Source organism: Ostrinia furnacalis, unplaced genomic scaffold (assembly GCF_004193835.3).
Source record: "Ostrinia furnacalis isolate ACB-3 unplaced genomic scaffold, ASM419383v2 OfSCF4462, whole genome shotgun sequence".
In the NCBI taxonomy this organism is placed as follows: domain Eukaryota; kingdom Metazoa; phylum Arthropoda; class Insecta; order Lepidoptera; family Crambidae; genus Ostrinia; species Ostrinia furnacalis.
Window position 1 is genome coordinate 1 of NW_021134701.1, and position 24,674 is coordinate 24,674.

At 42.0% G+C, this 24,674-nt stretch overlaps 1 protein-coding gene across 10 annotated transcripts in view; it reads right to left on the reverse strand.

Annotated features, from left to right (window-relative positions):
- Positions 1 to 1,899: 1,899 nt before the first annotated feature.
- Hipk (Homeodomain interacting protein kinase) overlaps positions 1,900 to 24,674 on the reverse strand; it is a 118,917-nt gene continuing 96,142 nt past the window's right edge. For 6 of the 10 annotated variants that reach the window (XM_028313983.1, XM_028313978.1, XM_028313982.1 and 3 more), the window contains 14 exons: positions 23,919 to 24,020; positions 23,406 to 23,516; positions 21,868 to 22,014; positions 20,399 to 20,518; positions 18,859 to 19,079; positions 17,027 to 17,092; positions 15,885 to 15,998; positions 15,180 to 15,340; positions 12,815 to 12,963; positions 11,335 to 11,568; positions 10,366 to 10,440; positions 9,432 to 9,595; positions 7,796 to 7,888; positions 1,900 to 6,763 (listed from right to left, as the gene is read on the reverse strand). In XM_028313983.1, the coding sequence (XP_028169784.1) occupies positions 6,616 to 6,763; positions 7,796 to 7,888; positions 9,432 to 9,595; positions 10,366 to 10,440; positions 11,335 to 11,568; positions 12,815 to 12,963; positions 15,180 to 15,340; positions 15,885 to 15,998; positions 17,027 to 17,092; positions 18,859 to 19,079; positions 20,399 to 20,518; positions 21,868 to 22,014; positions 23,406 to 23,516; positions 23,919 to 24,020 (1,905 nt within the window). In that variant the 3' untranslated portion in view covers positions 1,900 to 6,615. The remainder of the gene's footprint in view (positions 6,764 to 7,795; positions 7,889 to 9,431; positions 9,596 to 10,365; positions 10,441 to 11,334; positions 11,569 to 12,814; positions 12,964 to 15,179; positions 15,341 to 15,884; positions 15,999 to 17,026; positions 17,093 to 18,858; positions 19,080 to 20,398; positions 20,519 to 21,867; positions 22,015 to 23,405; positions 23,517 to 23,918; positions 24,021 to 24,674) is intronic. The other 4 variants (XM_028313979.1, XM_028313980.1, XM_028313981.1 and 1 more) reach the window with 4 other exon arrangements.

Below are 24,674 nucleotides of genomic sequence, written 5' to 3' on the forward strand. Positions count from 1 at the left end.
GTTAGTCTGATTAAAACTCGAGAACGGCTGGGCCGATTGTGCTGATTTTGGTTTTAAAATGTTTGTCGTAGTCCAGGGTAGGTCTAAACGGTGAGCAAATACGCGCGCGATATTGTTTTTCTATGACAGACAAAATTCCACTCGGGCGAAGCCGCGGGCGGAAAGCTAGTATTTAATAAAATTCATCTATAACCCCGCGCCACATGCGATATGACATAACATGCGTAGATTAGTCCAAAATATGCAATGGATAGAATGATATCAAGAACATTTTTCGGATGAAAAGGTAAAAAACAGACTTTTCATTCAGTCATAACTTTTTACTGACAGCATATTTTTGATTGCGGTTTGGTTATAATGAATCAGTATTTAGTAGAGTATTTTACTACATAGGTCTCGTTAGTGGTGGACATTTGGACCACACTCCATACATTTTTGGTCATTGTCCTTTAGAAGACTGTACTACTAGAATTTAAGTTTAATGTTTTGTTTTGTTTATTTAAAGCCTATTTTGTCATTTTAAAATTGATAATTTTGTTTTAAGATACTGGGCAATTACTGTGCTTTGATGTGGGCAATTAGTGTGAGTAATGGGCAATGACTGTACTTTTTGGAGGATTTTAAATTTATTTCAATATTTTCTAAGTTACGTAAGTTTTAACTAAAAACTGTTAATATTCTGTTTAACAGTTTATTGAGTTATAAGAAAAAAGTCATAAATGGTCGATAATTAAAATACTTTGTTTAATTTTTCATCTCAATGTGTTTGAAATCTTTAAGTGGGCAATAGCTATACGGTTTACCCTACNTTTTTCATCTCAATGTGTTTGAAATCTTTAAGTGGGCAATAGCTATACGGTTTACCCTACATATTTTAAGAGAACGAAAAGTCTTAATTCGTTCACTAGTGCGCAAAATTCGTAAATTATATTATGAGCTCATAAGAATTTTAATTAAGTAAAATGCTATTATGTATACGCATTTATAAATTATGATAAGAGGCTCTAACGATGCAGTCTGATCGAGTACTTGCCTACGAACCCACGGCATCTGCATACTCGTTCATTAACCCATTCATTAATATTCGATTAGTTCTGGGTACTTAAATGCTATTTTAGTCCGCATCTTTTTGATACCACATAATTATGTTCTGTGACATTATTATGGCTTAATCATTATAATTTTAATTGGTATGTTTAAGAAATACTTCGTTGTCACATTCACGGTTCACCTCAATCAGATTGCAACGAAAAATCTATCAGGCGCGGTTTTCTATGCTATATTAGATTTGATAGAATAAACACCAGTGCTATGACAACATACAAATCTCAACATTCCGTCTAAAAACTATTACTTCTTGTACTACTACCGATACTAGTAAGGGGCGAACTAAAATGTTTACTAACAGCAAATAATAAGAATCATTATTGTCTGACACTGGGTTATTGTCAAGACAGCAGCTCGGGCGTCGCTAGCCACGCTATTTGACTATAGTAAGCTGGAGCGTGACGTCACACACTGGCATCTTAATTTTAACTGGATAATCTGTTTAGCAAAGCTCTTACTGAAATATATTAATCGTAATTATACATTAATGAGAAAAAATAGTGGAAGACTACTTAGCATCATTTAAAAGTACAAATTTTATGTTAACATTCCATAAAAAGATAATTTATCAGTGAACTAGAATTAATTATAATCAATCAGTATATTGTTATGGGAGATGCGATGTGAATTACGTTGTTATTATCTCCTTATTACAAGTTGTTATGCTTCGCAACAAGCAAACCACGTGTGACGTCACGCCGCGCTGTTACACTATGCGATGCGTACACGCAGAGGCCACATAATAAAACAAAATCAACTGAAAAGGAACGGGAAAAAAATAAAAGTAAAATAAAAAGGGATATTTGGATGTTTATTTACAATTTGCTCTCTAATAATAACTATTTGATTATTATTGAAGAAAAACTTAAGCAACATCAGTGCTATATCCCCTGATAACCCCACATATCGATTTTAAAACATGTTAATCATTTCAACTTGTGTTACACAAGCCCTATAATCTAAATTAAAACATAAAATACCCATCAGAGTTAGGTCTCGGCTCGTACCTGCAGGTACTATATTGTTACATGAAATCATTAAAATCAAACATAAGCCTACTGTAATAGTTTCACCGCCACAATCATCAATGAATAAAATATATAATAGTACAATCACAGTGAAATAGAACTAATATGCGTACGCACTTAAACAGTACAAAATGATAGTAATTAATACACATCTTATATGGAGTATTTGTACATTAATGGGTCGACATATTATATTATTGCTCGACCCGGGGCGGGGTCGCTACTGGTGCCGGAGCCCGGGCTCGAATTCATCCAGCTGCTTCGCAAATGCAATTTTATACACATGAACAAAAATTTTATTGCAACAACCCAAAATTTACAATAGTCAGTTTCGAACAAACTAATATTTTGTAATAATTACAATCAGTAAATCACAGTATCGCGCCGACGGACAGTTTATTATACTGGTAAATGTATTTCATACGATCGAATATGCCCCAATATACACAACACTAATTAATAATAAGGCAAAAATTTAACTCCAACTACACGATATAGTAAGCAGATTTTTTAATTAACTATAAACGAATGAAAAAAAAAATATAATAGAAAATAATTGTTATTGTTAACATTCCATCAGTTAATACACTTAAAAATAAACCCCAAAAGTCCGAAAAAACCTTACAAATAATAAATTACTAAAAGGCTTGGATTGCGGGTACGTGGCGTGAGGCACGCAGGCAGAGATCAAGGTGCGCGCGAGCATGGACCCGCGAGAGTTCTTACGGAACTACCCTCTGCCCTCAACCTTTGTTAACGTCAACATTTTTGGCAATATTGCCCCGCAACATTGCGTCAATACAATCGTTGAATTGGCCAACACTTTGATGAACAGTAAGAGTATAGTGTCGCAACATTGCGGACCGTATTCCCGGGTGCGTATTGCTCCAAAATATTGCTTATTATTATGGTATTTAAGATTAGACTAGCTTCCAAATAGCGTCAGAGGACGACCCCGATCTCCTTACGTAGCACCCGCGCGAGTGACATGGGTCGTTCGCGCCGCGCGGCGAACAGTGAAAGGAGATTTCGACAGTAGTCCGTGGATTTAATTAAAATTATACAAAAAATAAACCACTCAACCGAATATAAGAACAGTAAAAGCTTCAGCCGTGTTGCTCGTTCCGTTCGTTACACATTGTATATTAATTTCATTGATTAATAGCAGATACGGCGATGACTGATATAAAATAAGAATTATATTAATTAAAATTACATTTTTAACGTTACCAGTAAATTCAAAGACAGAGATCACTTTATAACTTATAATTTAACCCAATCGTTTTCCTATTACCGATATGTTGAATATACCTACATCGCGCAATTTTATGCGAAAGAAATAAATTCAAAAATTAAAATAAAATTTCTAAAAAATATTACTGTAAATCTGTATGTTTAAAACTCAAGGCAGGTCCATGCACGGCAAACGTGACGTGCGTCAAGCTGACAAGTTATTAAACACGCGATATGAAAGAAACACAGTACATAATCCCTTACAAACAACTAAACTAATAGCAATCAACTAAGATTATCACCCTGGCGGTCTCTAAGGAAGAACCGTAAATAATTGTTATTTTTAAGTAAAATTTCATACAAAAGGAATTAAAATCACTCGTCAGAATGATCGCACGCCACGTTTGATCGACACACTGTGTTGGTACGATAAAACGACAAAAATAATAATGCATAACACTAAATCTACAACCGTAAGAGATACAGAACTAAACATAACATTATTGTCAGGCAGCAAAGCTAGTGAACTTTAATTCAAATTAACGTTACATAATAGTCTTGTCATAAAACGTATCTTTAATATTGAATAGTAAAAGAATGTACCAAAGTTACATCATCGGGTGCACCGTGATTAAATAGTGGTTTATTATAAATAAAAACTCTTAATGCACTAATTACAAAATCTACTGATACAAGCAAAAAATATAATGCTTCGCGTCCACTAAAGCGCGCGGTTTGTCGGCGCACTTGTATTATATGACTACACTTGTACGATACGACTCACGGGCCGCGAACCGCGCGCTTAGTGTCGCTCGGCCTTAGCCGCTACCCGTGGCACAGCAAATAAAACATTATAAAACTGATACAATACCATTCGCGACGAATACTGTATTACAACTTTGTAAGTAGCATTAGCTTCGCCGTGCCACCGATAACGAGTTTGCCGAGCCGGATCAAGTAACGTTCACAGCAATTCACGTATGACCGTGTGACTTAACATAATGTGCTCCGAAGGCTGTATAAATATACCGCGCCGCCCCGGCAGGCGGCGGCTCGCGTTTCTAAACATCTAACAAATTATACTAAATAAATTGCAGTCGTAAATTAATTGCATTTAATTTGTATAAAGAACATTTAGCATCTCTTTAAATAACAATTCGCACTATCTAATGTGAATATACATGCATTACAGTCGTTAACTATTAGTGTGTACTAAATGTTTATAAAATTCTTAGATATTTTTTTTATTATTTCCTCGTTTAGTATACTTGAATCTACGCCTATACAAGTAATCCATCACCGCGCCCTACACACGTATTATCTACATAATATAAAACTCCCTTTAATTAATATGAATATAGTAATAAACACAGCATAATGTTTGTTTGCCTACCGCGACCGACTCGCTCCTCGTCGCTCGCACACTCTACGCTGAAGTTAAAATAAATTGTAATTGACAAAATCACCGTCACATAATAACTAAAGCTCCTAAATAAACCGAACATACATCAGTTCACTCGACTGCGAAGCACACCGACTCACGTCGTATTCGTTACTAATACATTCCCATATAGTAATTTGGTACAAACACTAATGTCTACGATAAAATATTAGTAAATGCAACCTACACGCTTCGCTTTATCAGCAAATAATAATAATAATAAAAATTAACGCGAAATTTACAATCCATATTATACATTTGAAACAAACCGCTTCCACTAAGCCTACATATAGACGAGAAACGATAATTAACTTAGACGCGTCGGTAGCGCATACCGACCTACGATTAAACACATCCTACATTATACCGTCGTATAACACCAGGCTCCCGCCGCTCGGCAGGTCGGGTACGATTGAAAATAATTTAACATACTCTCCTATACGATAAAGATTTGTACAGAAAGGGTCGATTAACTATAAATACACAGGGCGGCGGAAGCCGAGGCGTCGGCGCCGCCCAGAACGAAAGGAACTTTAATATATTACATAAACGCGCGAGTAACACACTAGTCATAGATTTAATTAAAAATTGCAGTGTGAGAGGATCGGTCGAATATATTTGGTTCCGCGGCGCCGAGCCCTCCGCCGCCAACGCCTAATGGCACTTTACTGACCATTTCACAACACAGTGGTACTCTTTTACTCAATTTTATTCTCCGAAACGATCAACCTTATGAAATGGACTGTAAAGCGCAATCTAGTGGCCAACTAAAATAGAGTAGTTCCACAATCCATTTCCAATTTTATTTAAATTAAGCTACTATTTTTTTAGTAACTTACGAATCATTTCAACATGAAATTTTATTTCGATTGTGACAACTCTATTGGAGTGAACCACCGCTGTCGTTACATCAAGATGCGCGATGTCTGACACCGCCGCTGTCAGCCGGGCCACCCTTAACCCTTGCACCAGTACAGAGGAATATTTAATATATCGCGGGTGTCAACCTAAAGGGACTAATAATATTACAGTATTGCTAACACATTTCTGACTGTCTAAATGTCCATTTAAGATTTGACAAAAATGAGATTGTGACCATAATAATAATGTTCCTATTGTGTAACAGCGTCGATTCGTGTAGTTCCGAATTTTGGATAATGATGGGACTTGACAAAAATGTATTGTCTACTTCAATACGATCATTGCGTTTACTAAATCAATCCTGTAACAAATAACCTGTTTCTTTCGCTTTAGCGCGACATCAATAACATCTCTTTAGGGTGATATCGATTGTGAAATTGCAAAAATTGATTACCGCTGGGTTACACTGAAAAATGTCCTCCTAAGTTTCGAATGTACGATTTGATTTTCGTGTGTACGAGGTCCCAGGTACTGCACTGTATAATAACCTCTGTTTTTCTTCCTTTATCGTGACACCCTCGACACGAGTGACATTCCAAAAGTGACACGACTGTGTCATTCCAAACATTGTCACACTGGTGGAGACTTGCTAACGGTGCATTATTAACCTGTTTTCTCCCTTTAGCATGACACCCTCGACAGTAACACGACCGTGACATATTGTCACACTGGCGGAGACTAACCGTGCAAATCACCTTCGTCTCCTCTTAGCGTGACACCCTTGACAGTGCCACGACACGGCCGTGATATTCCATTGTTTGTCACTGGCGGAGACTTGCTAACTGTGCAAATGACTTTAGTCTCCTTTTAGCGTGACACCGTCGACAGTGCCACGCCACGGCCGTGACATGCCCCCTGTGTGGCTGGGGCGCGGGCGTGGCAGGCTCAGTCGGTGTACCAGAGGTGTTGCTGCGGGTGCTGCGGCACGAGGTAGGTGGGCGAGTAGGGCTGCAGGTAGCCGGGCAGCCGCGCGCCGCTGCCGTGGTGCGCCGGCGGCGGGCCCGCTACTCCGCCCACGCCGTGTGCGCCGCCGCTGTAATTGGAAATGTAAGTTAGTTATTTGTTTGTTTATTTATTTATTACTAGCGGCCCCCCGCGATTTCATACGGTTACCCCCTTAGGGGTAGGGGTAGGGATAGGGGCCCATAGGTTTTACCCCCTTAGGGATGGTTTCGTAAAATCCTTTCTTAGCGGATGCCATTTATTTATTACTAGCGGCCGCCCGCGATTTCATACGGTTACCCCCTTAGGGGTAGGGGTAGGGATAGGGGCCCATAGGTTTTACCCCCTTAGGGATGGTTTCGTAAAATCCTTTCTTAGCGGATGCCTACGTCAAAACATCTACCTGCCCGATCCGTCCAGTGGTTTGGGCTGTACACCACCAACAAAGTCACGTACAAGTACTATAAGCCACAGTGTTAATTATCCATTTCCGTTTTAGCTCTCGCTCTCATCAAATGGTGATTATTTGCGATAGAACGAGACAGCACGACCGGCAATGGGTAGTTAACACTGTTGCTGATTACTATCAGCAACAGTGTTATTACTATATATTTTTAATTTTGGTTAAGAAAACTGTATATGTATTTCATTGTCAGTGTTACAATAACCGAAAGACGATAGTTGGACGAAAGGCAATGCAAGGGAGTTAGTTTATTCTGTTTTGTAATAGTTAAAATGGCAATAATTAATATCTTTCATTTTCATTTCAGGCAAGGACATCCACTGATCGACAAATCCAAGAATCTCCACAACACCGGTCCTGCACTGCCTCTCACAATCTTCAGAAGATTACCGATCTACAGAAACTTGCCTACATCGCGTTTGTCGTGAGTAATTTGCATTACTTATCCTATTAATATTATAAATGCGCAAGTTTGTGTGGATGTTTGTTACTCTTTCACGCAAAAACTACTGAACGGATTTTGTTGAAACTTTACAGTATTATTGTTTGTAACCCAGATTGACATATAGGCTATAATTTATGCCGATCTGTGATACTAAATTTCACGCGGGTGAAGCCGCGGGCAAAAGCTGTGGTTTATAAAAAGTATTCAGTACTCACGTGTGGTAGTGGTAGGTGGGCACGTAGAGCGGCGGCGGCAGGTAGCCCGGCGACACGCCGCCGCCCGGCGACAGCACTCCGCCGCTGCCGGGCCTGGAAGTTACATTACGTCTTAATTAATTTAATTTAATTAATAAATAAATAAATCTCTTGAAACGTGGATGATGCTAAAGTGAACCCTTTCAGCTCAGATTGCCAATTTCGCAAAATGCCTACCGCTCACTCGCAAAGTTGGCATTTCAAGAATAGGCTAGTTTCCTAAAAAAAAATTTTTAGTCTGTCAATTTTAATATAAAAAAATATTGGACACGTATGTATATTTTTAATTTTCAATCAAACAAATAATTACAAAGTTATAGTGCGTTGAAGTTCCACGCGACGTCACAAAGTGCTGCACTTTTACGCACTCACTGACGTCACGGGCCTTTTCTTTAGAACTTTGGCACGATTTATCTCTTTACATTTTCACTAGTTTTAAAAAGTGAAAAATAGGTTTCGAGTATTTTTTGATAAGCTAACTGACGGACTAATTAACTCTTGCTTTTTTACCCAGGAAACATCCCTATTTTTGAAGTTGGCGGTTGGCATTCTGAGCTGAAAGGAAGTGAACATGTAACTGTGAGTCTGTCTGTGATAGTGTATTTCCGACCAATATATTAAACGTTATCGATTATCGTTGACATTTGTGTATTACAATCGGTGCTAAATAAATTTTAAATCGACTGAGGTATTGCTAATTTTTTTGAAGTACTTGTTAGTCCTAATACCACACAGCAAGTCGAGTCTTACATAGCTGGCTTCGCTCCTCGTACGTATAAATTCATTCATGTGGTTTCATTTCGTGTGGTTAAACCACAAACAAATATTTTAATTGCATATTTCCGAAATATGCAGGTAAGGTAATAGGCAGTAAGTCAGCTGTTTTTGCTATCTGGCAACTTTATAACTGACCAAAATATTTTTTGGTGCATGTCGTGGCAGACTAAAGGAAATTTCTTTTTCTTATCGTATCGACTACGGAGTGGAAAGTGGAAGGAAACTAGGAATGTATAGTGTATGCTTTATTGGTTGTCCTTATAATAAGTTTAATATTTCGTGGTGGTGGCACTCACTTGTAGTGCGGATGCGGGTGGTGGGTATAAAGAGTGGAAAGTGGAAGGAAACTAGGAATGTATACTTATAGTGTATGCTTTATTGGTTGTCCTTATAATAAGAATAGTTTTATATTTCGTGGTGGTGCTGGCACTCACTTGTATTTAGGTGCAAAATGTTAAATCCATAAAAATCTTATTAATTTATGATATTTTTATCCTGTTTACTTGTTTTAATTTTGTTGATTAGTTTAACCACCGAGTTAATAAAATAAAGTATTAGGTTAGGTTTATTTATTTTATAACTGGGCATAGGCGGAAATCGGGACAAGTTTCGATATACCGGAATTTCCTCTATGCGCAGTAAGAATGACATGATGACATTCGTGGTTGTTTTAGTGGGTAGATCTTGCCCTTCTGGCAGGGAGAGCCCCACGAAACCTGTCGTCTGACTACAGGGGCAGTAGTCTTATGCATTTTTTTCATGTTAACAGATTTTTATGGATTTGTCATTTAGTGCGTTTGTCTTTTTTTTTAATCCTCACTTGTAGTGCGGATGCGGGTGGTGGTGCCAGGCGTGCGGCGGGTGCTTGTGCGCCTGAGGCGGGCCCACCACGCCTCCCGCGCCGCCGACCACGCCGCCGACCACGCCGCCTACCACGCCGCCCACCACGCCGCCCGCGCCCATATACTCGCGGCAGCCTCCGCTCTGTAACAAACAAACGTACGTGAGTCTTATGTCATTCGGTACCTCTAGCATGAACAACTATCGTCTTCGAATCGTTTGCGTATTAGACAAAATCCGATACTCAATCTTCGAATTAAACAATAATGTGACAATTTTGATTCGCAAAATAAGTTTCGTGCAACCATTTGTTCACTTTACGACACGTTCATAAAGGCGCTGTTGTAGTTTTGGTACTAAATCTCTTGATAGCGATTCGAATACTCAAACGATTCGAACTCGAAAGTTTTTCGTGCTAGCTGTACGGATTATTCAACGTTGTTTACCTGTGTGAAGAAAATGAATTTTTAGTGTTCTCATTTCACCTCAGAACCATTTCAACCAGGTGAATTTATTCGACTAAGGTCGCCTTTGTTCACCTAGGAATTAATTCACCCAGGTGGACAGATGCGACTTCTCATTGATCAAGTAGATTTATCACCCGCATAGGTTCCAAGCTAAAAGACGTAACTAAAAAATTCTACTTTCTTCACCCAGGTGAACAAAGTGGAATAATCCCACTATCAACAATCAAGCCACATGATGGCCACAGCTAAACATAAGCTTTTTTTTAATGATTTCCACATTGGCCGGATAAAAGTAGCCCAGCATCTTCTTGCAACGTTTATAATCCACTTTGTGGGTGGACGTCCCAGCATCTTTTAGCATGATATGGCAGGACGTAATGCCCAGTTGAGTTACAAAAGGTATGTGACTTATGTTATCTTATGTAAAAACAATGTGGATATACTTACACTATCCCTTTTGTGTTGTGCTGGCACGTACTGATTGCACTGGTAGTCGTTCGATTGGCGCACAGTCGTGCCGCTCTGTAAAAAATGTAAACAATTATTAATTATATTGCCAAGTAATCTAAAGGCTTAATAAAATGTATATGTATTAGGGTCTAGTAACCCATTTTATGCGAGTTTTCCAATAGTGTAGGAGGAAGGGTTTTCTTGCAGATTTGTGAATACTTTTTTGTGCAATAGTTGCAGTTCTGATGGTGCGCAAGCGGCGCCGGCGCCGCGGCGTTGTGTGGCGTAATGCTAGACAATTTTATGCAGCTTACTATTTTATTTATTTTACCAATGGTCCGTGACCCTCACTCGGCATGGGGCACACTGAAAACCAGCGCCGTGGCCTTCGTCACCGTGGGCCACGGCATATGCTGAGTGGGGCCCCGTTGCAGTGGGCATCTTGTTGGTGAATGGGTGGCACTGCTCAGTTTACTCTTGCTTTTATTTTTTCTTCTTCCATTATTATGTGCCACTGTCATGTCTATGTAATTGCCTGTATTTGTGTGATGTCCATTGTAATAAATGTATCTTTCTTTCTTTCTAATGCAGCGTTTTACTGTACACGTCGTGCAGTGCTAATGGCCAAGTAATGGGTGCCCTGTGGAGTGTACTCGGCGGCCGGGTGGTGCGAATCCTGTAGCTGCTACACCCGCTACTGTGTAGCGTAACCTAGCTACTGATTGGATAGTGAATAATAAGGGAGAAGGCACACGGTGCGGTGCGGTCGCGGCGCGGCGCCGAAGTGGTGTCGCTGCGGCGTACTTGTATATAAAAATCAATTATATGCCAGACGGTGCGTTCGCGCGCCGCACCGCAGGAACACCCTTCGATTGAGCGAGACGGTGCCGTTGCGGCGCCGCATACCACATATTGTGTACAGTGATGCTGCAAAATGTTTGGCTACTCTTTAAGGCGTGTACTGACCGGGTGGTGCGCGTAATGCGGCAGATGTTCGTGCGGCTCGCGCTTGGCGGCGTCCTGCTGCGCGAGGAGCAGGATGCGCTTCTTCTGGCTCTGCGGCGTGGGCTGCGCCGGCGCCGCGCCGCCGCTCGGGCGCTGCGTGCTGCCGTGCGCCGGCTGAGGAGGCGCCGGTTGGACAGGCTGAGGTTGCGGAGGCGGCTGCTGTTGCTGTGGCTGCGGCTGCTGCTGTTGCTGTTGCTAGAAGGTACATTTTAAGTCAGTTAGGCGTTATTTATGACTAGCGGCCGCCCGCCACTTCGTACGCGTGGATCCCGTTTTACCCCCTTCATCTATCTTACGCGGTTTAGATTTTTTCATACAAATGTTTTTTCCTAACTCTCGTTCCCGTGGGAATGTTGCAATATCCTGTTGTCACTAAACTTTAAGTTTACTAAGGTACCTGCATGCCAAATTTCGAGCGTCTAAGCGGTTTAGATTTTTCATACAAAAGGATTTTCCCGCTAATTTCCGTTCCCTTGGGAAATTCGGGAATTCCTTTCTTAGTGCACCTCTACGGTACCTAAGCTACGTCCCTTCCAAATTTCAAGTGCCTACGTTTAGCCGTTTAGGCTGTGCGTTGATATGTCACTAAGTCAGTCAGTTTGTCCTTTTATTTATTTAGATGTCCACCTTGTAGGTGGACGTCCCACGCTGCGTTTTCCGGTACGCGACCTCCACTCCAGCACCTTGCTGCCCCATCGGCCGTCAGTTCTGCGTACTATGTGCCCAGCCCACTGCCACTTCAGCTTGCTAATCCGTCGGCTATGTCAGCGACTTTAGTTCGTTTACGGACCTTCTCATTTCTGATTTGATCTCGTACAAGGTGGACCGACGACATCATAAAGGTAGCAGGAAAGCGCTGGACGCAGGCCGCTACCAACCGGGCAGAATGGAAAGCATTGCGGGTGGCCTATGTTCAGCAGTGGACGTCCTATGGCTGAGATGATGATAATGAGGCGTTCTTGGAGAAGTTGGTAGTTGACGACATGAGGCACGACGTGTCGCTGCGACACTACTAATTCCCTCCGTGGTTAGCGATACGAAGCTAGCGACAACTACGGAGGGAGTTTCATAGAAATACACTGCTGGCTGTCTCACTACTCGTCTGCTGCCTCATGTCGTCCGCTACCAACTTGTACCGTTTTTTCGTTATAGAACTGCAAGCACTGCTCATTACTCCACAGGCATAAATGACAGCACTGAGCACTGCTCGCAGAGCTATAACGAAGCCCATAAAGAACGCGAAAGAATAAAGACAGTCAAACAGTGCCGACACGTGCTCTTTTTGACAGAAGGCACAAAACACAAAACTACAGAACGCAATTTTATTAGCACAGTGCTGGATCGCCTTTGTCTTAGGCAATTTAGTGGTGTGTCAATATTTTAGAAGAATAATGATATCCTTTTTCCAGACTCTCGCGCTGCATGACGTCATCAAGCATACCTGGTGCGGATGATGATGGTGGCAGGGCTGGTGGTGCGGCTCGTGCTTGACGGCGCGGTCGTCGCGCGCCGCGCTGCAGATGACGGATGGCGCGTGCGGCGTGGGCGCGGCCTGCGCCGGCGCTTCGCAGCTGTTGCTGGCGCCGCCTGCTGTGGAAACAGTCATACGTTAATATTATGCTCTCTAAGGGCTTTACGGTAAAAGCTGCGCGGGCGCACACGCTCTGATCAGGTGTTTTGCGGACACCCCGAGACAGGTTCGTGTGCGGCGGTCAACGTCTGCCGCTTATCCACTAGAGCAGTGGTTCTTAACCGGTAGTCCGCGGACCACTGGTAGTCCCTGGAGGCATTCCAAGTGGTCCGCGAAGACATCGTAATAAACAAGTGACGTGACGTGATGAGTCGAGTCAATACAACGCAAACGGCACACAGTGGGCGAGAAATCGACCTCCCCTTTTATAGGATTTTGAAAAAAAAAAAAAAAAAAAAAATGGTCCCTGACAAGACAGAAATTTGGTAAAATGGTCCCTCGTGACTTAAAGGTTAAGAACCACTGCACNAAAAAATGGTCCCTGACAAGACAGAAATTTGGTAAAATGGTCCCTCGTGACTTAAAGGTTAAGAACCACTGCACTAGAGGCAGCCTCGGGCCGAGCGGCTACCTCGTCCCGAGCGACAAAATGTGGCTCGGTCCGCGGCGACGAAATTAGCCTCGCAACGACCGAGCCTCAAGTTGAGAAAGCATCTCCTGAGCGGCTGTTCGACCCGAGGCTGCCTCCAGTGGAGATCCGGCTGAACGTGCACCAGCTCATGTTAGTGTAGGTTCTGAAGGCAGAGGCAGTTAGTGTAGGTTCTGAAGGCCGAGGCACTCAGTAAATGAAATCTAGCTTGTAGTTAGTAAACCAAACCATACATGTAATAATTACTTGGATGCAAATAAACGATATGAATTGAAATTTAATTTAATTTTTTATTTTATTAAAATAATATTCCCCTTTCTATCGCCTCAGCCAAAAAGTGAGTCAAGTATCACGCGGGTAAAAAATAGCCGACGACAGTGGCAACGGCAGCTGTCGCCACCTTTTGGCGGCAGCTGCAGTTGTAGCTTGTCGCACCCTGTACAAAAAGACAGCTACAAGCTGCAGCTAACGGCACCTATCGGTAGCATTCGTCGACGTGGCGACAGCTGCCGTCGACGAGTCGACAGCTGCCGCCAAAAGGTGTCTAGAGCTGCCGTTGCCACTGTCGTCCTACTATCCTACTAATATTATAAATGCGAAAGTTTGTGTGGATGTCTGGATGTTTGTTACTCTTTCAAGCAAAAACTACTAAACGGATTTTGATGAAACTTCACAGTATTTTATAACCCAGAATAACATGTAGGCTATAATTTATGACGATCTGTGACAAACGAAATTTCACGCGGGTGAAGCCGCGGGCAAAAGCTAGTCGGCTATGAGCCTCTCGTGTATAAGAAACCTCACCTGTGTTGTTGGGCGGCGGGCCCTCGTCGTCGGAGTCGGAGATGGTGATGACGGAGACGGCGGGCGACGGCGTGTCGCGGATGGTGGCGGGTTACAGTTATAGTTACCGTTAAGGTGGGCGGTGCTCCAGCCCAAGAGACTCCTCACCTGTGTTGTTGGGCGGCGGGCCCTCGTCGTCCGAGTCGGAGATGGTGATGACGGAGACGGCGGGCGACGGCGTGTCGCGGATGGTGGCGGGTTACAGTTATAGTTACCGTTAAGGTGGGCGGTGCTCCAGCCCAAGAGACTCCTCACCTGTGTTGTTGGGCGGCGGGCCCTCGTCGTCCGAGTCGGAGATGGTGATGACGGAGACGGCGGGCGACGGCGTGTCGCGGATGGTGGCGGGTTACAGTTATAGTTACCGTTAAGGTGGGCGGTGCTCCAGCCCAAGAGACTCCTCACCTGTGTTGTTGGGCGGCGGGCCCTCGTCGTCCGAGTCGGAGATGGTGATGACGGAGACGGCGGGCGACGGCGTGTCGCGGATGGTGGCGGGTTACAGTTATAGTTACCGTTAAGGTGGGCGGTGCTCCAGCCCAAGAGACTCCTCACCTGTGTTGTTGGGCGGCGGGCCCTCGTCGTCCGAGTCGGAGATGGTGATGACGGAGACGGCGGGCGACGGCGTGTCGCGGATGGTGGCGGGTTACAGTTATAGTTACCGTTAAGGTGGGCGGTGCTCCAGCCCAAGAGACTCCTCACCTGTGTTGTTGGGCGGCGGGCCCTCGTCGTCCGAGTCGGAGATGGTGATGACGGAGACGGCGGGCGACGGCGTGTCGCGGATGGTGGCGGGTTACAGTTATAGTTACCGTTAAGGTGGGCGGTGCTCCAGCCCAAGAGACTCCTCACCTGTGTTGTTGGGCGGCGGGCCCTCGTCGTCCGAGTCGGAGATGGTGATGACGGAGACGGCGGGCGACGGCGTGTCGCGGATGGTGATGGTGTGCGCGCCGCACGCCGGCGCCGGCGCCGCTTCCCACGCGCCCGCGCTACTGTTCACCGCTCGCGTGTTCCTGTGGTGATAAACCAATGCGTCAGAACAGCCAACAGTTGCGGCTCATTGGTAACGTTACTTTTTCCATCCAGAGGACAGGATTTTATGGAAAATCAGTCTTTCTCTAAGGTCAAGTTAGATAAACATGATAATTGTTGGTGGTAAATGCAATTTCATTCTATATTTGATTCTACTTTCAAGTAATTATTTCCTTCGGTGTCCAAATCCAAATCTCACAAAAAAACTATAAAACCACGGCAACAAAAAGTGTCAATCTTTGAAAACGCCGACAGAAAGTGTCAATTTTTAAACAAATAATTCTGATTAATATTGAACCATGACCACCAAAGTAATAAGTGAGATGCAGTTACAGATGAGGAGGAGCACGCCCGCATTCACTCACATTACGTCAAAGTCGTCGTCGTTGTCTCAAAGTGCGCGTGGACGCACAGGGTGACACACGGACCACAGAGCTCTATTCAACGCTGTGCTTTCGATTTGCTGCTTCACTTAAGAAGCATCGTTTGTGAATACGGGCGTTTTTAATAATAAATGTGACTCACGTGTGGTCGTGATGGTGGTGGCGGTGGCGGGACGGCGGCGTGCCCTCCTTGACGCGTTTCTTGACGGGCGACAGCTGAGTCGGCTCCTTCTTGCCGCCGCTGCTGGCCAGGCTACAACAAACACAACCGTATACGTTGACGACATGCTGCTAGCGGGACTAAGGCCCGTTTTCCACCAAAGCAGAGAGTTGTGCGAATAACCAATCAGCTCTGCCAACAAACCTCAGTGGTTTATGCCAATGCAATAAATTGTAATAATGTCTAAGAACTTTCTTTGTAAAATGATAAAAGAAAAATATCAGCTACGGTTCGGAAATCAAATTGGTCATTCAAACACATCTCTGCCTCCTAGACAAAATGCACTTTTTGATCGAATCGAAAATCGAATCCGTCAAAACTCCACACAAAAAAGGCCTTTCGACCACTTTTCGACTGGTTTGCATATAAATAAAGTGCACTTTGTCTAGACCCACTGGTCTCCTTTAGTAAAAAAAAAAAGCCTAAACTGATAACAGTAATTGGACGAGATGTTTTAATGAATAAGCTGGTCGGTATTAACCGGCACAGCTGGGTGATAAAATAACTCGTGTTCTTTGTTTACACTTCCAGCTAAACAAAATAATGTGCTTGTATTAGAAGTGAGTCCAGCAGTCGATGGATATCAATCAAACGATTCTCGCTTGAATTAGTTCGTAATATTCTTTATTGATCACATTAGTAAAGTTAAATGTCTTTTATATCATCAAATAAGTCCATAATTTGACTTCCAATGTGTTTTCTAAACAGGGACGTTAATAATTAAAAAAAAGAAAATTAGGAAATAGGACAAACTGTAAGTAATATTAAAAATAATAATAACCACCAAAACAACACGTATGTAGATTTTATAGTAAGTATTATACATGGTGCTAAATTAGTAATTTAGAAAGAAATAAACTGTACAATAGCTTAGCAACTAAAACTTTAGTTCTATGTTAGGATATCACAGGTGTCGCTACAAGGGAAAAAGGAATAAGCCCTTCAAGCCCCGAAAATTGAGACATAGAAATCAATGTTACGCGGTCTTATACGACCGCTTGGGGTTTGATGGGTTAACAACACAATAATATAGCAATTTAAAAGCATTAATATGTATAGAGCACCTGTATTGATGTGTTTGGTGGTGCGGCTGATAGTGCGGCACTGCGCTCGCCTGCTGCTTAGTCGATCTGTTGACAACCCTCGCATTGTTACATCATTCATGTTAGTTATCATTTTTATGGTGACAATAGTTCTGTTTTGTAAAGGATTTCTTATGATAAAATAGTAAATGGAATAGTGATTTATACATATAGAAGTTATTATCCTTTAGTGAATTCGAGTCTAAATGACGGAGAACGATATTTAATTTTGTCCGGTTCGAACTTATATGCTAAGGTTTATATAACAAAATATACGTTCCTGTTGCTTTTATATCGGTAAGGAGGCAAAGTTGCTATAGCAGGTCAAACTGCTACAAAATGTCTGCTTGATTAAAAATTAATGAGGCGATAGTGCTTCATTAATTGGACTTTATGCTTATCAGCATAAGCGAGTTTCACAGGACAGAACTAAGATTTCATCTTGTAATACGGAGTTAGTATAATTGTTGGGCTGTCCAAATCGATACAAATAAAAATACCCACAAATATCATCATAATATGTCTTGTTAAGACAGCGATAATTGCGCGGTTACCGATCAATTCTTGTACATTTGCATAAAATCTTAACCGCACGGTTACCGCCTCAGTTGTCAATGAGAACCATCCAGAAACCGCGTGGTTATTACTGTGTAACCTTAGATTAATAAAGCCTAGATGGATAGTCTTCATACAAACGCTTCGTCAAGAGTGAGGCAAAAATCTTATGTCATTAGTGTCCATTTTGTTGGGGAGTGTGGACAGTGAAGGCGATTTCCCCGAAAGTAGGGAAATTTTTAATACGTTTTTAATTATGTTATAATTAACAAAAATAAAACGCATCATGTACTTTCTTATTTATTGAATTCAAAGTACCTACCTAATTACAATAAGATAAATCGACTAAAAGTATCGATTTCATAAAAAAAGGAAGTGTATTTGCACGGCTAACAATTGGGAAATAATTTTTCTTGTTACTGGTATCATTCCCGTATTTAATTTTCGAAAGCTAAATTCAAGCAAAATACGCGTCGAATCGTAGTACTTACTTATGAAATGTAACACTGGTCGCTTTCTTTCGTTTTTCTTATGTATTTAGACACCCTTTCACAGCACAAACCGTCATAATTAATTAAAATTCATCGGACGTGTTTACCAATTTTTCACTTTGACAGTTCATGTGACGTTTACGGCTCACTAAAAGCTACCTCACCTTTCGTGCACTGACTATCTAGGCTTTATTAATCTAAGTGTGTAACAAGGCCTGTTCATCTCCGCGAGTTTACATCGAAAACAAAACACGCACGATGGCCCACCTACAAGATACTATTCGACAAGGCCTCACATACGAGCGAACATTGACTCACGAACGCGTATTCTTGTGTATGATGGAAGAAAATAAAGAAAATGGTGTACTAAATACTGCGCAGTATATAATTGCCTAAATAATAATAAAAATACAGAATGTACTTTTTTAAGTTGCCTCAAGACACTGAGAGGTAAATAAGTAGTTAATATAATTTATGATAATTCATGCTAAATCATGTATTTCCTCCGCCATTTTTCGCAGTTTGGCACCTCACGTCACATCATTTTACCGAAGTCAGCCCTATAGCTTCGGCGCAGTGCCGATCACTGACGTTTGTCAACAAAATGGTGCTTGACTCTTGAGACAGGCTAAATTACACGATATTGTTAATGACATTGAGCATACATTTTTTTAAATACCTTCGCGAAGTAAAACTTCTGTACGTAGTACTTATTATTATTCTGTGGTATAACGAACAAGTATATAAAATGTGGGCAAGCCAACGTACCTCTTGTGCGTGTGGTGGTGCTGGTGGTGCGGCGCGGGCGCGGGCGCGTGGTGCGCGTGGTGGTGGAACTCCCACACGTCGGGCTCCAGCGGCGCCGGCTCCACGATCAGCGGCGCGCGCCACTCGCCCACGTGCTCGCCCACGCCCACGCCCACGCCGCCCACGCCGTGCTGGTGGTGGGCGGCTGCTGCTGCTGCCGCTGCCGCTGCTAGCTGCTGCACCTGGGAATTTAAATAAATAAATAAATATCCTTGGACATTTTACAATGCGCTTCTAGTCCCAAACTGAGCACAGCTTGTACTATGGGTACTAGACAACGGACATAAACATACTTAAATACTTTTTTTTTTGTAAATACATACTTATTATACATAGAAAACACCCAGTCCAATACAAACTGAGCGCTGCTTCTTCTCAGCACTGGCCCATTTATTGTCCCGAAGCAGTGGTAGGGTTAATATTGGGACGTGTAAAAGTGCTTTCTAAAAGCCTATTTCCAAAAATAAATGAATTTTATGAATTTTAATTTTTAAACAAATATGTTCATGCACACAAATGTTTGTACTGTGCGGGAATCGAACCCGCTACCCCCGGAATAGTAGTCCGTTTCGAACCACTACACCAAACGGCCGACTAAATTATTATTCGTTCTTAACATGTCTTACCAACAACACCCACAAAAGATCAAGTGTTTCAGACATCGTAAAATTCTACTAAAATCTATAATATAGTAACTAGATTGTCGAAAAAGTCCCAAGACGAGACAATATTTCCAAAACACAAATACACTTTTTAAATCCTACTAATATCCTACTAATCCTACTATTATTATAAATACGAAAGTTTGTGTGGATGTCTGGGTGTTTGTTACTCTTTCACGCAAAATCTACTGAACGCATTTTATTGAAACTTTACAGATTTATTGTTTATAACCCAGATTAACATATAGGCTATAATTTATAACGATCTGTGACAAACTAAATTTCACGCAGGTGAAGCCGCGGGCAAAAGCTAGTACATAATAAAATTATATCTTTTTATGTCAATATAATGCATCATCAATATACCAGCTATGTTCGGCTTTAAACCAAACGTATAACTGAAACTGATGGCTCGCTCCAGTTTCTTTGCTAGCGGCCTATGACATCAATGTTATTAGACTAAATATCACACTGCAACTACTAGCTGCCATCTGCTAATTAAAGTGACTAGTAGCTTTCCGTTAGGCCAGCGTCAGGAGTGTATATCAAATTCTCCATTTACCTCTGGTAAATAATCGTACATACACCTATACTGCAGATTAAATGACCCGATAATGATGATGAAATCTAGTTTTAATGAAGAGGCAATGTCTACCTGATAAACCGGCTGGCGTAGTATGGAGTAATAGTGGCTTACCTGCCGATGATGTATCTTATCGATGATTTTAAACGACATATTATGAGCCAATAGCGTAAAATCGATAAAAGTTTATCGCGGAGCGCATCTTAGCCCTGCCGTTATAAGCCGACTGACACTATATGGGGGAATATATCCGTACCTGGTAAGCCGGCTGGCACAGTATGGACGACACGAACTGGTGCGGGAAGGGCTCGGCCGCGCGCGTGGCGTACTGCCGCGCGCCGCCCACCGCCACGCGCCCGCCCTGGTACAGCTGGTACTGTGGGAGACAATGCTAAGTTAGTACACATGTTGGTTGTCTTATGACTGGGGCAATTTTGAGTTTCTGTAATTTTTTTTTATAATTCAACACGAGGATGCTCTTGGCATGTATCTCACCTGATAGCAAGTGATGATCAGGCCGAAGGTGGAAGCGAGCTTCATCCGGAATCCTCAACCAAGGAGGAACTGGCTATCTTACCTCTAACTGTCGGAACACAACAATGTTGTTAACATTGTTGTTATGGCGACAGACTTAGGTAAGATGGTGGTAGCTAGCCAGGTGGACTTAGAACAAGCCCTACCACCAACCAAACCGAACAGAAAAATCTGCCCCCACTGGGAATCGAACCCGGGACCTCTGCGTCTGAAGCAGGTGGTCTTACCACTAGACCACAGAGACGGTTAAATCCTAAATCCTAGCTATACAAGAGTCGCAGTGGGGAAACGAGAGAAAGGAACAGACCCGTTTATGACGACTGAATCCTACTAATATCCTACTAATATTATAAATGCGAAAGTTTGGATGTCTGGATGTTTATTACTCTTTCACGCAAAAACTGCTGAATGGATTTTGATGAAACTTTACAGTATTATTGTTTATAACCCAGATTAACAAGTATAATTTATGACGATCTAAATTTCACGCGGGTGAAGCCGTGGGCAAAAGCTAGTAATAAATAATAATGATTTTAATAAAACATACACACTAAGCTGAGCTAACCATAAAGGATGTAGGACATTTATCAACCTGGAAAGAGATCGGAACCGTATCAACTCAAGGTCAGTATTTTTTGTATGAAACTTCATACTGCAATGCACACTTATAGTTCCAAAATACTGAACTGTCCTATGCATGACATTGACAGTGGGGCGCTACCGTCAATACCGGATCGCTGGTTCCGATTTTTGCCATGTTGGAAACCATACAGTTGAACGATGGTAGCGCCCCCCTGTCATTGAGTTTGGTGGGACAGTTCAGCGTGGGTCATCTCTATCCGCAACCGTAACGTAACCCTGACGGTTGACAGCGCGCGAAAAGGCGATACGGTGTTGATCCCTTTCAGAGTTGATATAGTTCCAAAATACTGAACTGTCCTATCCATGACATTGACAGTGGGGCGCCACCGTCAATACCGGATCGCTGGTTCCGATTTTTGCCATGTTGGAAACCATATAGTTGAACGATGGTAGCGCCCCGCTGTCATTGAGTTTGGTGGGACAGTTCAGCGTGGGTCATCTATAAGTGTATTATGATCACAGATCAGAAAAACTAATGGGAGATATGACAAGGGGGCGGGGCCGGTGTCGCAGCAATATGCCCATAAACAGGGTGAAGGGAGCACTCACCAGGTTGTCATAGGGCGCCGCGCGGAGCCGCTGCTGGTTGATGGTAAGCGCGAGGTGGTGCGCAGACGGCGGCGCCGGCGCCACCACCGACCCCACGTATTCGCCGGTGCCTACGCCTCCCACGCCGCCGCCGGAGCGCCGGCACACCTGAACACAAATACAGGGTCAATGATATTATAGAACTATAGATATGTTACCTTCATAGAAATTACGATTATAATCCGTGCCGAGCTATTTCAAATTGCACACATTGACAAATGTAACTGATAAGTGAAACAAAAGATACGAAATAGCAGGCAAATGAAAGAGATAGCTATAGTTTTAACGATTCTGCACTAACTAATCTATGTCCGCAGTGCACGCATCCTTATCGCTCTAACGTCAAAACAAGATTGCTTTCTCTTTCTTAACTTGAACATGGCGCATGGCGTCTTGATTGTTTGCATAAATAATTGAAAATATAAATACTAAATAATTTTGCATAATCACATGTGGTAAGAGATCCATTGTATTTTGTTTACTTTAGAGTCATAATTGGTACACTTTCGAAACACACACGATGGCATTTTTTATTTATTTTGGTAAGAACACAGGAACTTACGGTGTGGTACGCACGCGATTGCGCACGACGCAGGCCACACGAAGACTAAACACAAAACGTCCCAATTGGGACGTATTTGAGTATTCACAGCGCGAGCGCTTATAACATATCTGCTTTTGTTTTTATATAATATCATTGTACAGGGTTAACTGGAGAACTTTACGTACTATCGGCCACAGTTCCAGCTACCCGTTTCCTGTCATGTCGTCTCGTTCTATTTTATTTTATTTTATTATAACAAACAATTGTACAATTCAGATATGCAGTAAAGTTATAACATCGACATTTAGTTAATGTACAACCCGCACCGCTATCCTACAAACATGCTTTGCCTCTTTGCACTACTAGCTGATTTATGAACAGAAATGAACAGAACAATCCAATCTATCGCAATGAATCGCCATTTTATGAGAGCGAGAGAAAAAACGGAAATAGGTACCTGGAACTCAGACAGTACCATACTCGTACAATCCATTACCCGGTTTTGAAATTGAGATTTTTAGCGAAAGTTTATCGTCCACTTAAATCTGCTTATATCAATGTAACTGACATAAGATAATTCTGAATAGAACAATTTATAAGTTTGGGCTGGAAACGAAACCTCACTCTAAACGATTGTGAAGTTCACGGTTTACGAGACATCATTATAAGGCCATTGAAAAAGTAGCTTTAAAATTCTGACAAAAAAGAATGTTTGCCAGACCCCAGAGAAATAAAATTTGCTTTCAAGGCTAACTGACTTTCAGAAAAATCATTCAGCTGCATTAAAAACATGATTGAAGTCACAAAACAATATGTCATCAATTTTTCCCGATTCAAGACAAAAAATGTTTTCTACGTAGTTCATAAGTAGAAGGGCATGATAAGATAGAGACTGGTATAAACTTAATGCTTAACAATGATAGCAATCGTGAAAAAGAGCTATAAAAAAACTCACCTCCATCATTTGTACTGAAGCCTTGACATTATTGCAGTGGGCATAGTCGACAAGGTGAGCTAGCGTCACGAAAGCGTGGTTCAGCGCCTCGCCCGGGGTTATTCGTCTTTCCTGCAAAAATTAATGACGTCAGCAATAACCTAACACCATACCGTCCTCCCTCCTTCTTTCTGACCTTGTCGAAGCGTGGTCACAGCATAAGCTCCAAAGCTTGCTACTCTTTGCATATCTTCATTCGTTGGGTTTTTATGGCGGTCAAGCTGTAGATCCTGGCTACACAGGAGTTGCAGCGGTGGGAACGAGATGTGGGAATAGTCCCGTACTCTTTGCATGTGATGTAGCCATAATATTAATATTAGATTGGATGGCTAAGACCTGAATTCAGATAATAATTTCCAAAATTTTACAAACAAGAAAAAATTAACGTTAAAAATACTAAGCTTAACAAAATACTAACTCAATAAAGCACTAAGCTTCTATTTTACATAGGATATTGAAAAGTAATGAACATACCTGGTCCATAGTGAGCATCCTTTTGAGTAGGTCAATGAATTCCCTCCTGTCTGCTTTCTCGGCCAATAGCTGGCCACCTTCAAGATCTGTTGGTACATTAACCTGTAGAAACAAATATTCAACATAAATCATCAAATATTTACAACGTGTATTTACTTTTTACAACTGAAATATGTAGCTACAAGTGTGTGTCAAATTCTGATACCTCAACACAACCCACACGACAGAAAACTCATATAAATTATTGGCCAGTATTATTTTATTCATCTACTACTAGCTGACCCGGCGAACTTTGTTCCGCCTTAATGGCAATAAATAAGCAGACTTTTTTTTTATTTCGAACGGGATAAAAAGTATCCTATGTCCTTCTCCTGGCTCTAGGGAGGTACCCTGACAATTTTCAGCTAAATCGGTTCAGCCGTTCTCGAGTTATAAGCGAAGTAACTAACACGACTTTCTTTTATATATATAGATAGATATATTTTATTCATATACATAAACCATGGGCTTCCAATCCAGATACTATTTAATAAATAGAAGAAGCAATTATAAGAATTTGCCAAAGGAGATGACCAACCTACTCTTCCCGTGGATATCGTAAGAGGCAACTAAGACACAAGTATACAAACAACACGCCTCGCCAACCCGTTTAGCCAGAGCATAGGGACTGTAGGCCAAATCGTACCTTTTTCCTCCGTAAATTAATGGAATCAACACAAGCCCTAAAAGATTTGATGGAAATAAATCTATCCTAAT